Here is a 13,889-nt window from a genome sequence, read left to right as displayed (position 1 = left end):
TACCGGACCAGGAGGTCCGGTACAGCCCAGGCTATACTCCCGCGGAGCTGCGCTACAGACCCCCGACTCTATACACGGGTGAGCACGACGCACGACCCGCACCGAGGAACAGCACCTGGACAAGCGGGCCATGGTACACTGCCGGTACCAGCCCATACCAAGGAGCGGGAGGAGACTCGCCTAGGAGGCCTCTCCCCCAACGCTCGCCGATGTATCCACAGTCAGCGTCATACATTGGCACGCCTATGGTACCCGACTTCACCCAAGAGAACCGGGCCCAGTATACAGAACTCCGCATGTGTCTGGAGACCATGTTGGTGGATGTATTGGATGAACGCCACAAATACGGCATCCTACTGAAGCACTTAAAGGTACCCCGCGCACATAATATAGCGCTCGCCTACGCGACTTCCACCACCCCATACACAGCAGCGCTGGTAGCATTGGACCAGAGGTATGGGCGCATATGGGATTACGTGATCCAGGAGATCCGACACATCGACCGCTTACCCCCAGCAATAGACAATCGAGCACTGGACGACCTGTCCATCAGAGTGCAGTCCCTGGTAGGGATGTTGGGAGCGCAAAGAGAGAAGGGGAGGCATGAACTTTACGCCAACTCAAATGTGGAAAGGATCCTGGAGAAGCTGCCACCCGCTCGTCAGGAGCGCTTTAGGCGGCAGAGGGACCACAGAGACCCGAATGGCCCCGAACCGAACCTCCTCGATCTAGCAGACTTCCTGGCGAGAGAAGTCAGCAGCCTACGGCTAGATACATTCGGACGGAGCACCCCTGGCTCCAGAGAAGGAACCAGACGACTAAATGATGGAAGAAGATCGGTGACTGTGATGCACCAATCGGAGTCAGTACCGAGCAGCAGGAGCCACAGTACCCCCTCCAGAACGGAGAAGTGGAAGATAGTGTGCCCCTACTGTGAGAAAGAACACTGGCTAGAGCAATGTGACTCCTTCCCCAAGCTGAACGCGGAGGAAGCAGGTCAATGGATAAAGTCCAACAAGCGCTGCTTTCGCTGTGCGCGCTCACACATGGCAGCCGAATGCCGCTTAAAGAAAAGGTGCACCAAGTCCGATGGAGCCCATCTGGACATACTTCACGACAGTAACAGACGGCGCCCTTCACCTGCACCATCCAGCCGCAAAGCGAGCGTCATGTACATCGATCCCGCCAGCAGCAGTGGAGCCCGAGTACTCCTAAAAGTAGTGCGTGTGACACTAAGCTACCAGAATAAAGTCCTGGACACTTACGCCGTCCTCGATGACGGGTCAGAGAAGACCCTGCTACTCGCCTCCGCTGCGGCCCAGCTAGGGCTGCGGGGAAGCGAAACCCAAATGACAATTCGGACAATAAGACGAGATTTGAAGACGATAAAGGGCGAGAATGTCTCATTCTCTATCGCAGCAAGCGGCCAGCCTGAGCGACGGTACCAGATTACAGACGCTTTCACCAGCCAAGAAATAGGACTGTCGCGGTACACATACCCCGTCGCCAAGCTGATGGAGAAATATGCACATCTGCGCAAGTTACCGATCCCGCTCATAGACAATGCTATGCCGACCCTGTTGATAGGCTCCGACCATGCAGACCTCATTGTCCCGATAGACCGGGTTCATACCGGACCCCGAGGCTGTCCTGCAGCAGTCGAGACCCGTTTGGGATGGACTCTCCAAGGCCCGCTCGCCAAATCTCTCAACCGAAGTACAGCCACTAGATGTCTCCACTCCCGAGTCACAGAGGGAGAAACCGCACTCCTGCAACACGTAGAGCGGCTATGGACCTTGGAACAAATGCCCTTTAAGAACGGAAAGAAAGACATTCGCTCTAAAGATGACATTTACGCCATTCACCTCCTCGAGACAGGGACCAAGAGAGTCCCGGTCAACGGCGTGTTGAGATACGCCACGCCACTCCTGCGGCGAGAAGGAATGCCTACTTTCCACGCCAAGACAGACGCCACAGAACGGTACCTGCTGAACACGGAGCGGCGCTTAGCCAAGAACCCCGCCCAAGAGAGTGTATACCGCGCTGAGATTGAGAAGCTCATCACAGCGGGACACGTCACAAAGATGGACATTAAAGAGGCTGACCAGACCACTGAATCGTGGTACGTGCCCCACCACAAGGTCCATCACAACGGTAAAGACCGCATAGTATTTAACTGCAGCTACCAGATCGGATCCCAAAATCTGAATAAAGAGTTACTGCCCGGTCCCACACTCGGCCCCTCCCTACTCGGCGTTCTACTCCGCTTCCGCCAGGAAAAGGTGGCCATCAGCGGGGACATTAAAGGAATGTTCCTGCAGGTGAGATTAGTAGAGGCGGACAAGCCCCTGTTACGGTTCCTATGGAGAGAGAAGCCAGGAGATGAGCACCCAGCCATCTACCAATGGGAAGTCCTCCCCTTCGGAACGACGTGCAGCCCCTGCTGTGCGACATTTGCACTACAGAAACATGTAGCAGAGGACCCAGCAGCGGACGAAGAGGTCCGACACAGCGTAAAGAACAGCTTCTACGTAGACAACTGTCTACAAAGCCTTTCAACCCAGGAAGAAGCCGAGGATCTCCTGATTAAACTCCGCGCCTCATTGATCAAAGGCGGCTTTGATCTCAGGCAGTGGGCCAGCAGCGATCCGCAAGTACTGCGCAGCCTCTCCTCCGAGGACAAGGCAGCCAGCAGCGAGACCTGGATGGCTACAATCCCGGGAGAAGCCCAGGAGATGACCCTGGGATTGGTGTGGCGATTCAAAACAGATTCGCTTCACTACAGACACAAGCCCCTGACTACGGAGCAGGGAAGGCCGGCGGCGGCGCCGACCACCAGACGGAGTGTGTACACAACACTCGCCCGACAATATGACCCGCTAGGATGTATTCTACCGTACACCACCAGGGCAAAAATGATTGTACGAGCATTGTGGGACAAGGACCAGGGCTGGGACGACCCCATTCCCGCACACCTTGCATCCACCTGGAGAGAGTGGGAGATGGAGCTCCACTCACTCCCAGGCGTTAATATGCGCCGAAGCTACTTCCCACCCACGGTGAGGCCAGAGACATGTAAAATGGACTTACACGTCTTCAGTGACGCCTCAGAGGTCGCATACGGATCAGTAGCCTACTTGCGGGCCCAAGACCAGGGGGGAGAGATCTACACAGCATTTGTCCTCGCCCGCTCGAGAATAGCCCCACGCAAGCAACAATCTATCCCACGTCTAGAGCTCTGCGCAGCCCTAGCCGGAGCGCACCTAGCCACGCTCATCCAACGTGAGCTCACCATACCGGTGTCTAGAACAATCCTGTGGTCAGATTCCACGACGGTACTCGCCTGGATCAAATCGGACTCATGCAAGTACAAAGTCTTCGTGGGAGTCAGAGTCACCGAGATTCAAGACTTAACCGAAGAGTTAACCGGAGAAACAGAGTGGCGCTACGTTGATACAAAACAGAACCCAGCTGACGTCATCACCCGGGGGATGCCCCTGGATGACCTCACCCGTCGCAATGTCTACAGTGACGGCCCCGCATTCCTAAGACTCCCGGAAGGACAGTGGCCCATGCCTATCCCGAGGGAAGCAAGTCCAGAGGAGGTGGAAAATAAGAAGTCTGTGTTCTGTGGATTGAGCACCGTAGCCTCCACCGACCCTAACATAGACGAGTGCACGTCCATAGAGAGTGCACAACAAAGAACATTCCTGCGGTACCACCCGGAGTGCAAGTCCCCCGCTGATATGTCAGCAGCTAACTACGAGGAAGCAGAATTGCTTCTACTGCAGCGAGCCCAGAGAGACTCGTTCCCCGATGAATTGGCCTGTCTACAGGGAGGAAAGCCCGTCCCATCCGACAGCAGATTAATTCACCTGGCCCCCGAGAGCGACGCTCATACCCTCATCAGAGTGGGTGGTCGCCTACGCAGAGCCCCCAATCTACCGGATGACATTAAATACCCGATCGTATTGAACAGCCGACACAAGGTCACAGAGCTGATCATAAAGAAATACGATGAGGATGTACATCACGCAGGAGCAGAAAGAGTCCTCACGGAGATTGAGGGAGTACTTAACTCGAAGCCCCTCGGATATGTCTCCAGTGATGTGGCGGATATCGACCCAGTTACCCCCAACACACTCCTGATGGGGCGGCTAGATCCTGCATTACCACAGACAATGTACCGGCCTGAAGAAGCGAACGGCCGACGAATGTGGAGGTACAGCCAAGTATTAGCCGACAAGTTTTGGAACAGTTTCCTACTGCACTACCTACCGTCTCTACAGACCGGCCAGAAGTGGGTAAAGGAGAGAGACAATTTGACAGAAGGAACAGTCGTCATGATTATTGATCAATCACTGCCCAGAGCTATGTGGCCGGCCGGCCGCGTAAGCAAAGTGATCACCGGTGCCGACGGCAAGGTCCGAGCAGCTGAAGTGCTCGTCCAGGGTCGCACTTACACCCGTCCCGTGGCAAGGCTCATAGAACTGCCTCGACTCCCAGACACAATCGATGATGACCATGACCCTACAACCCTATGACTTTGTGAAGTTGACTGACCCCTACAGCAAACCCTTATGTGTAAATAGACAACGCGATTAATCTGTCTCTGTTTAACTGATTAGGTCTGGGACCTATTCAGGGGGTGGCTGTTGTGAAGGGCCAGATTAAACCGAATATATATATTTATTTATATATATATATTTAATTGTATTTGTATATTCTCTAATATTCCCTGATATCCCTTGTATATTCCTTGTACAATATGCATTGAATATCCATTCTAGCCTACTGAACATCCCATAATAGTCTCCATTCTACTATTGGTCGAGACCTTGGTGCCAGGCTGCCATACCCCTCAGACCCAGTTCAAACGTACCGCTCCACATGTACGAACAAGTCCTAGTTCCGCGTAGGAATCTGGCTACCGCACCACTAATGGGACTATTTGTTCATAGTGCGTATATATACTGCGCTACTAAAGTAGGACTTCCTTTTCAGTCCAGTTTCTTACCCTCCAATAGAGTCACAGACGTAAAGCCTCCCCGCGACGCCACGTGTGGGAGTAAGGCCAAGTTCGCCTACCATCGGTATTGAGACATCGTGTATATTAATATTTGAATAGTCATATTTGGCACTATATCGTCGAGTTGGACGTAGTCTATTAAGCTAATAATAGTCTGTTAATATATAGGGCTTCGTGCGGTGAGAATACTACCGTAGTCAGTACCCCATCGTTTCGGGCAGAGAACTGGCTGCTTACCCAGGGTGGTTGACCCCATGTGAAGCTGCACCCGAGGAGCCCCAGAGCCGACGAGCGAGTGGACCTGTATACCGGATTATTCTACCGACGACAGCCCGCCTTCCCAGGCACGGATTATGCTTTGTATACTTTGATTATTCCATGGATAAAGACCCCCGACACTGCCGTGTGTTGGAACCCCCCCCCCTGGAGAGGACGCAAGGTGAGGAGACGCTCTGCAAGACGAGGTCGCTTCACGTCTCTCCCCCGTGGACCGGAGAGAGCCGGCCCACAAAGAGTCCACCTGCTTTCATCTGTGGTCCAAGGATCGCCGGCGCATTGAACGGCACTACAGTGGGTTCACCTGGGATACCCTTGGCCGGACGAGGCAGCCGGATTCTACCCCCCCCCCCTCCTACTCCTGTCGGCTTACAAGCGACCGGATTAACCCCCTCTAGTGTATCTAGTATATAATCATTAAAGTATCATTGCTGTTATTCCTTAACTATTCCAGGTCGTATATTTACCACCTGCGCCTTCAGAGATTGGACATTCTCTATTGATATACCGACGAATACTCTTTGCCATAAAAGTGCATACTATTTCAATTCATAAATGTAATTAAGTGATTAAGTGCTTGTTCTACACACCATCGCTGTGTAGAAATAAAGACCTGTTTCGACTTCATACATTTGTGTTGGATCCGTTTCATCTACGTGAGAGTGTTTATGATAATATATTTATGCCGTGTACTGGGTGGCCGAATATTAAGTACAAAGGTAGTGGTAGTAAGTATCATATCTAGTAATACAGTCAGGGAATTGTACCCCTCAGTTACACTCGGTATGGTGCCCAATGAGTTAAAGTAACATTGTATTCGTTCGGTACGCAGCACGTACTGAACTGAAGGTCCCGTACTGAAACGGTTCGGTACGAATACGTGTACCGTTACACCCCTAGTCGTTGCTAAAATACTGTTGAAGCAGTCGATGTAACTTCCACAGTTGTGGTTAATATATGATCTGTGATCCACAGTAGAATGACTTTCAGTAATATAAAATGGAATTGTTTGTATTTTATGGTTGCCGCCAAGTATGCTTGTCGACAAAAACATAAAATGTATGTTTGTTTATAGTAGATGTACGATGTCAGTTGGATATCTATCGTGTACAAAGAGTATATTTCTGCTTTTCCACCACTAATCTATGGTCCGGACGCATGTCGTTTACCATATCCTTCCTTGTGGGTTGATTGATCTTACTATTGATAGGAGATCAGTAGAATCAATCACATTGGCCCTAAAGTGCAAATCTGCATAATGTACAGGCTGATGCAATCGCCCCATATAACTGAAAAGGATTTCAATCAAAACATGGGACCAGGTATGCAGTAACATATCAAAGCTATGGCCATGTACTGTATATACATGTCTATGTTTCTCTCACCCCTAACACTGTTACTGATGGCTGTTTCCTAAGTAATATTTAGCATTAGAGACTATATATTACCTACTAGTCAGGTTACACATACAGTACTGCACTGTAGTCCATACTACTAGTACTAATCCATACTAGCACATGTTGCCAAATGGGGGTAAAATGTAATGGCACGTTGAAACGGTTATGTAATGTATTTTATTTTAAGAGTATATTTTGACTTATCTTTCTATTATTGTTAACGGGAGGCATGCCTATAGCTCCTCCCTGATTGGAGGACTGAGTGACTTTGCATAGTGATCCACAGTCGAGGGAACAGAGCAGTTTTCATTGTGAAGACACTATAGCCTACTCAACTCATTCAAGTGCCAAAACTAAGCAGTCTATAGCTACCTGATTATTCTAAAAAGCAAAACATGGGGAGAGGTGAGAAGAGGGATGAGGAGGAAACAGAGCCATGGATGGTGATGCAGGGGAGGAAGGAGCAGACAGGAACCTCCAGTCTGTTTTTACTCCCGTCTCATTCCCTCCCGTTGAGTCATTCTCCCGTTGAGTCCCAACCCAGTGGCTCTAATTCTGGCTCTTGCCTTGTCCTGAATAAAAATTACTGTTGTTGTCCCATCCATACTTGAATGAACGTGTCATGCGTTGCGCAATAAACGCAAACCATTGTCCTGCGTGACACCCAAATGTCACCCTCAGGGCCACACAACAGAGAACAGCAATATACAGTAGCAACAGTCTATTACAGGCAACTCTAAAGCTTGAAAGTTTAGAAGCAGCACAACATCAGTGACAAACACAAAACCTGCAAGGACAGGTGCACGACCAAAACACTGAGGACCTGCTGATTGCTTTTCAGAGCTTAGATTAAAGCAATCGCTCAACGGAGGATAATGACATGGTCCCGTAGTTCAAGGCTGCCTCTATAAAGAGAAGAAATCCCCTTCATGACAGGTATTATCTATATTTATTTTTCAAAAAAAAATTGTTGACCTGTAATGACATGCAGAAAATAAAGAAACATAAAAGGTAAAAGTATGAATATAAACCACTTCAAGAAGATGTACACATTTTTTTGAGAGGTACAGGGATGAGGGAGGGGCCTTGTTTCTCTAAAGACTGAGATGCTTGTTGTCGTTTTCTATGTGATTGTTGGGATTACATACTGTATGTGTAAAGTTGATAAACGGTAAGGGAATTATTTTAAGCTGTATTTCATCAAAACTAAGATAAATATTTAAGACAGCTAGTCATGAGTGGGCAAGGTCGTGAATATTGCACACACAAAAACAAATAACGTGTTGGTGCAATTTAGAAAGTTGGTCGCACCAGTGCCACCAGTAGGAAAGTTAACTTTGAGCCCTGCTGCCCCACCTAACCAGGCTGGACACAAATATCATATAAAACAGTGATTGTGTTGGACAGCGCAGGGATTTCTCTATACCTCCATCCTCTTTCATGATCCATGGTTGCAACGGGTGCCAAGATTCTTTGACACAGAATAGATTCCATTATGCTCTGTTCTATTCTGGTCTGCTCTGTAATCATGTTTGTCATCTGTGATACATCCATTCTACCCCTGTACACCCTGTACTCTAGGAGTGACGTACAGGTGACGCTTCGAAATGAACAGACTGAGGCCTGTTCTGTCTTCCAGCTGCCCATACTAGTTTATTTGTTGTTTAGATGTGAGGAATGGATTTTGATATCGTCTTTTCTCGCCTCTTCTTCCACCAAGCAGTCTGATAGGCACCTAACGCAGAGGTGACGGAGTTCAGCTATATATAAATCAATCCCATGTCTTATTATTATTACACCCATGCAGCGCAAAGCACTGGAGGGGGTATTGCTCCTGTGTTCTGTTTGTCATTCTGCACCAGCCATAACTTTTCTGATCCGATTTGGATGAAACATCGCACATACGTAGGTCGACAGCTGAATTCTAGAATATTTATCAAATCGGTCAATGACAAGTGTTTTATTTGAATTAATTTACATCATTGTCCATTGAATACATACAGTATGAAGTTACACCTTTTGAACACAAGAGGGCGATACTACAGAGGTTGCTGCTCAGAGCCATACTCCACAAATATAAATGCTCTCTCCCTCATTTGACGGAGCAACTGATCATATAAGCAAGCCACTGAGCAAGGGTTTTAAATAATAGAGAACCGGATCCGAGCGAATCTCTTACATCAGTATGTATCCAGTGACATCAATATTGTGCTGTCAGAACAGGTTAATTATTTATTAGTTATTAAGTATTATTGTTCACTGGCCAATTGTCCCAGGTTATTAAAAGTTGAGAAATTATGATCTATGCACAAAATCGGTTATTTATTTCAGAAAATCTTAGTTACAACAAGATTGTGTTAGTAGGCTAGTAGGTAGGTTAGTAGTAAGTAATTAACTTAAGAGAATCCAAACCAGGATTATTTTTATTTTACTTTCTTTACAAGTTAAATACAAATATGTGTGCCGATTTAAGAGACCATTCACGACTGTATAAGTAGAATTGGATATAGTGCATTATCACCATTATGGTTCATAAACAGATGTTCCAGTGGTTCAGTGAGTGAGCAGTGAGCACAGCTGTCAGACAGCAGTTCCACAGTTGAGGTAAAGTCTAGTGAGGTGTCTTGCTCCATATAGCAAAATATAGCCCTATCCTTGTGTGGGTGAAGTCATCTCCCTGAGTGCCCTTCTAGTTATTTTTTTTTTTTTTTTTTTTTTATTGTGTTTTTGTAGATTTGCATTGTTTTTTTTACTACCGGGCAGTCCGGTAGAGAGAGAGAGAGAGAAAAAGAGAGAGAGGAAGAATGGGAGACAGAGCGGGGGGGGGGAGATATTCGGCAAATGACGCCGGGTCCGGGAATCGAACCCGGGTCGGCCGCTTCACGACGCAGCGCTTTACATGGTTCGCCATTTGGGCGCCCAGTTATTATTATTATTAACTGCTATTATTAGTTACACATGTGAGGTCAATGAACCACAGAGTCAGGAAAACATGACCGCCACAGTTAAAAAATGTAATGTGTTCCATACCATCCCTGATATCAAAGTCCTTGGCGGTCAACTCAGATCCCCGGTCGTTGAGCAGCACCTCTCCGTTGAGTGTGACCATCATGGTGCGTTCAGGCACATCTACCAGACAGCCGACCACATCGCCTCGCTGCCAGGGACACCCCAGAGGCTCCCCACCCTGGTGGCACCACTGGGCCTGAGAGAGAGAGAGAGAGAGAGAGAGAGAGAGAGAGAGAGAGAGAGAGAGAGAGAGAGAGAGAGAGAGAGAGAGAGAGAGAGAGAGAGAGAGAGAGAGAAAGTACATTCTTAAAAGTACTTTTTTACTTACTTATTTACTTACTTTTTTACTGTATGAAGCACACTCTCAGTCGGGAATATACAGAACCAAGCATTTCACCGTAAAGTACATGTATTTTATTGTGACAATAAATAATAAACAAACTTGAAACTTGAACTTGATCATAATATTATGTCTACAGTTCTATGGCAACAGTGTTGGACCCTCGAGTTCATACAGAGCAATGAAGATGGATCACCTCACCTTAAATCCATCAAACACATACGCCTGGTCATCTGAACCCAGCTCTACGTCCGGTACGCAGCCGGGCCGGGCCCAGCCCACCCTCATGTCCCCCGCTGTCGAAGCCTCAAACTCAAAGTACCACTTCCCCCGCATCACGGCGTGCGACTTGTCAGCCCGAAACAGCCGGAACTTCTCCGCCGAGGCGAGGCGTCGGTGTGGCGTCACCGCTGCAAGCCCACAAACACGACATGGTGGAAACATATCTACAGATACTGTACATAACACTGATCTCTCTCCACACACAAGCACACGTGAACACACACACCACACATCCTCACTTGCACTCTCTCACACACACACCACAAAAAGATTCACTTTAAGAAACATAACTGTACATTAGTATAATTATAGTACTTACATTTACATTTTACATTTAGTCATTTAGCTGACGCTTTTATCCAAAGCGACTTACATGTTCTGTACGACAGGTCATCAGGAAGGGCACAACTCTATTATTTGTATCTTTGCACAATCGAGGCGGGCATGGCCACACACCATTTCACTACATGTCTTGTGTATGTACGTGACAAATAAATCTCTTGAATCTTGAATCTTGAAAAACATGACGTGTCATTTAACTTTCAATAAAAAGTACTCAGTAAACAGAATGAATCTGTGAAATGGCATGCTGGTGATGGAGGGTGCAATTATTTTTTCTGTTCCGGACTCATGATTGAAAGATCACCGGTTCGAGCCCCGGTCAAGCCCATTGTCGGAAAGTGGTGTTGCTGTCCAGCAAAGAGCACTCTGGCCTCTGGACTTGGCTGTAACAATGCCCTGTCATGACTGGATTGGGTCGTTAAAGAACCCAGTGGGGGTTCCCCAATGTTCTCGGCCAAATTCACAATCAGGTCTCTGACATCAAGGCCACCTAATTATCCCTCCCCCTTAACACAATGTCGCCCAACCACGGATAAATACGTGTTTCGAATCCATGCTTAATGGACCGAAGGATGGATATATCCGTGGCAAGTTGTTTTGGCTTTTATTCCATTTTAATAACCTATTCAAGGTCGCCGAGCTGCACTGCAGATGTACCCTACTCTTTGAATTCGAGAAAGTGCATTACCGGCCAGATCCTCTTAGGGGCGCTATCGCGATAATGCAGTGTTCCCTGTGGCCGAAGTTGTCTTTTTTTTTTTATCTCTAATGTAGTTTTCTACTCACCTGAAGCTATTGTCTGTTGCACGGAATACGTTTTGGATCGCGGATTTCACTATGCAATAAGGGGATTTATCATCAGCCAATGGACATATCGATCTACCAGATGGCGATCGATAACAGGGAAATGCTCGGGGGGATCCAACCGGCTCATGGTAAGATCTTTTTCACGTAAATTACATGCTGATCAGAGCTTGCTATGATACTCAACCAGCCGACCAGCGTATGTGGCTACTTAGACGAACACGGTTATTGGTAATCAATAATCAGAAACGACGTCCCCCGCCCCCCCCCCCCCTTTAATGCATACATGCTTGAGGATCATACCGATCATATGCAGTTTGAGTTTTAACTGTAGCTTTTGTATAACGGAAATGCCATTGGATATAACGTTAGTAGCAATTAGCCCTTTATCTCGCCTTCCAGGAAATATACTAGACCAAATGCCGTATAGCGCTTATATTCACGGCGCTATAAAATGAGAACGTATTGATGAAAAAAAAATTTTAATCCATTTTGAAGGGATGGTTTATGGTCTCAATTGACAATGAGAATGGACAGATAGCAATACTATAAAGTATAGATTTAGCTCTACAAACAGCCACAAGTCTGTTTACATATGCTGGTCGTCTAGAGTGGGGCCCGTCTAATCCCCGTGGCCGTCAATGTGTTAATTGGCTGATATCAACCCTTCTCTCCTGAGCCTTTCAGCCACTGTGTAGTGTAGTGTGGTAACTGGTGCCAGTGTATGGCAGCCATTGGACATATATGTAGCCCAAGGTTGGGTGCTACACAGTGGTGGTGAAGGAGGCAATTTCCACCCTTTGCGCTTTGAGTGTCTAGAAATGTGCTATATAATTTAATGCCAATTTAATGAATGTAATTTCATTAAAAGTGTAGGACTGCAACTATACTGACACCACACAGAGCCATTACCATTATTTTTCATTCTATAAATAAATATAAAGTGTAATGAAATATTTATTTGAAATGTACGTATAGATAAGAAGAGGAGTGGAGAGGACTTACTGCGGTCCTGGTCGAGGGGCTCCAGACTGTATCCATAGGCCAGCAGTATGCCTACAGCCTCTCTCACACAGTCCCTGCCCGACTTCCTGCTCCTCTCATCCACAAGACTGTAAGGAACCAAGTGGGGGCTGCGCTTGGCCTTCACATCCTGAGGACAGCAGAAACAGACCATCAGAATTGGCCTATTCCAAGCCCCGCCCTCTGTTATTGATCCTCCAATCACAACTGCCGCTTCCCTCTGACAAACTTTGGGGCTTGAGATAGGCCAATTAGCAGCCTCATCTACTGGATTATAGTATGAATAGTGAGGCGTTACAGTGGTCATTAGGTGGACCAGTGTGTTTTTGTCTGTCAGTGTATTGAGACTGCATGGATTTGAATACAGCTCATGCTAATCTCTTACACATCTCTGTTGCCTCTTTCCTGCCTATAGTCAGTTATTATTAGGGCTGCATTCAAGAAATCGATTTCCCGATTCTGAATCGATCTTCATTTGAATTAACGATTATTGATCCATAAAATCCCAAGATCGATCTAAAAAAATATATATATTATATATATTTATTTTTTCATCCCCCAATTTAGTCGTTATGCCAATTCCCTTCCTGGTCGTTGTGCGCATTGCCCCACTGTCGGTCTGGAGATGGTGTAGACCAGGGGTCGGCAATTAAGTTTGGCCTCGGGATAGGCATATTCCATTGCTTCTCCCAGCCCACGTGACCATTTCTAGCATTTCCATTGGCTATAGTGACAGACATAGATAATGATTGTGGAAATACAACAAATCTACGAAACCACTTACTGAGACATCACCCAGACGTGACATATACAAAAGCCAATGTTTCAATAAAAAGTTCATTCATGTAACTGCTTGAGAGTAAATTCTTAATGTAAACATTGATATTTTTAAAGGTCCCATGTCTTATAAATTTGTAACGGTTCCAGGGAGGACAATGAGAACTTTGCTCACAAAGTGAACAGTAGCCACAATGGGAACAGTGGTCTCCTACCTGGTCTCCTACCTCCCTCTAGTGGTCACCATCAGATGGGCCAGATGATGCAGGCCACCATTTTGTGTTTCTTTAAGATAGTTGAGTTAATTTCTTCATGTATGTTGTCCTGGGCTTTCCCTTTCCTTGTTTAATTGTCATCCCCCTGTCTCGTTGTTGTTCATGATATTGTCTTGGTTGTTGTTGTGATATTGCTTTTGGGTCTAGTTGGTGTTTAATTGTTTCTGTGTTTTTGGACTGGCCGTGCCAGGTGTTGTCAATTGTAATTAGTCTAGTATTTAAGTGTGTGTCCTTCCTCATTTCTGTGTGGCGACATACCTCCAGTTTCCCCCCCGTTCCTGTCCACATCGTGTTGCACTGTGTTTTCAAGTAAGTGTTAGTGTTTTGTTGTTCCT

At 47.0% G+C, this 13,889-nt stretch overlaps 1 protein-coding gene across 1 annotated transcript in view; it reads right to left on the bottom strand.

Annotated features, from left to right (window-relative positions):
• ryr2b (ryanodine receptor 2b (cardiac)) overlaps window positions 1–13,889 on the bottom strand; it is a gene marked incomplete at both ends in the record, with an annotated part of 396,550 nt that overhangs the window by 276,593 nt on the left and 106,068 nt on the right. Inside the window, 3 exon segments of the mRNA XM_084321996.1 lie at window positions 9,733–9,907; window positions 10,253–10,461; window positions 12,485–12,632. Of these exon segments, the coding sequence (XP_084178122.1) occupies window positions 9,733–9,907; window positions 10,253–10,461; window positions 12,485–12,632 (532 nt within the window).

Source organism: Notolepis coatsorum, assembly GCF_963971535.1.
Source record: "Notolepis coatsorum genome assembly, chromosome: 9".
Taxonomy (NCBI): domain Eukaryota; kingdom Metazoa; phylum Chordata; class Actinopteri; order Aulopiformes; family Paralepididae; genus Notolepis; species Notolepis coatsorum.
Note: the sequence above shows the minus strand (reverse complement) of the source record. Positions and strands in the feature narration are given on the sequence as shown.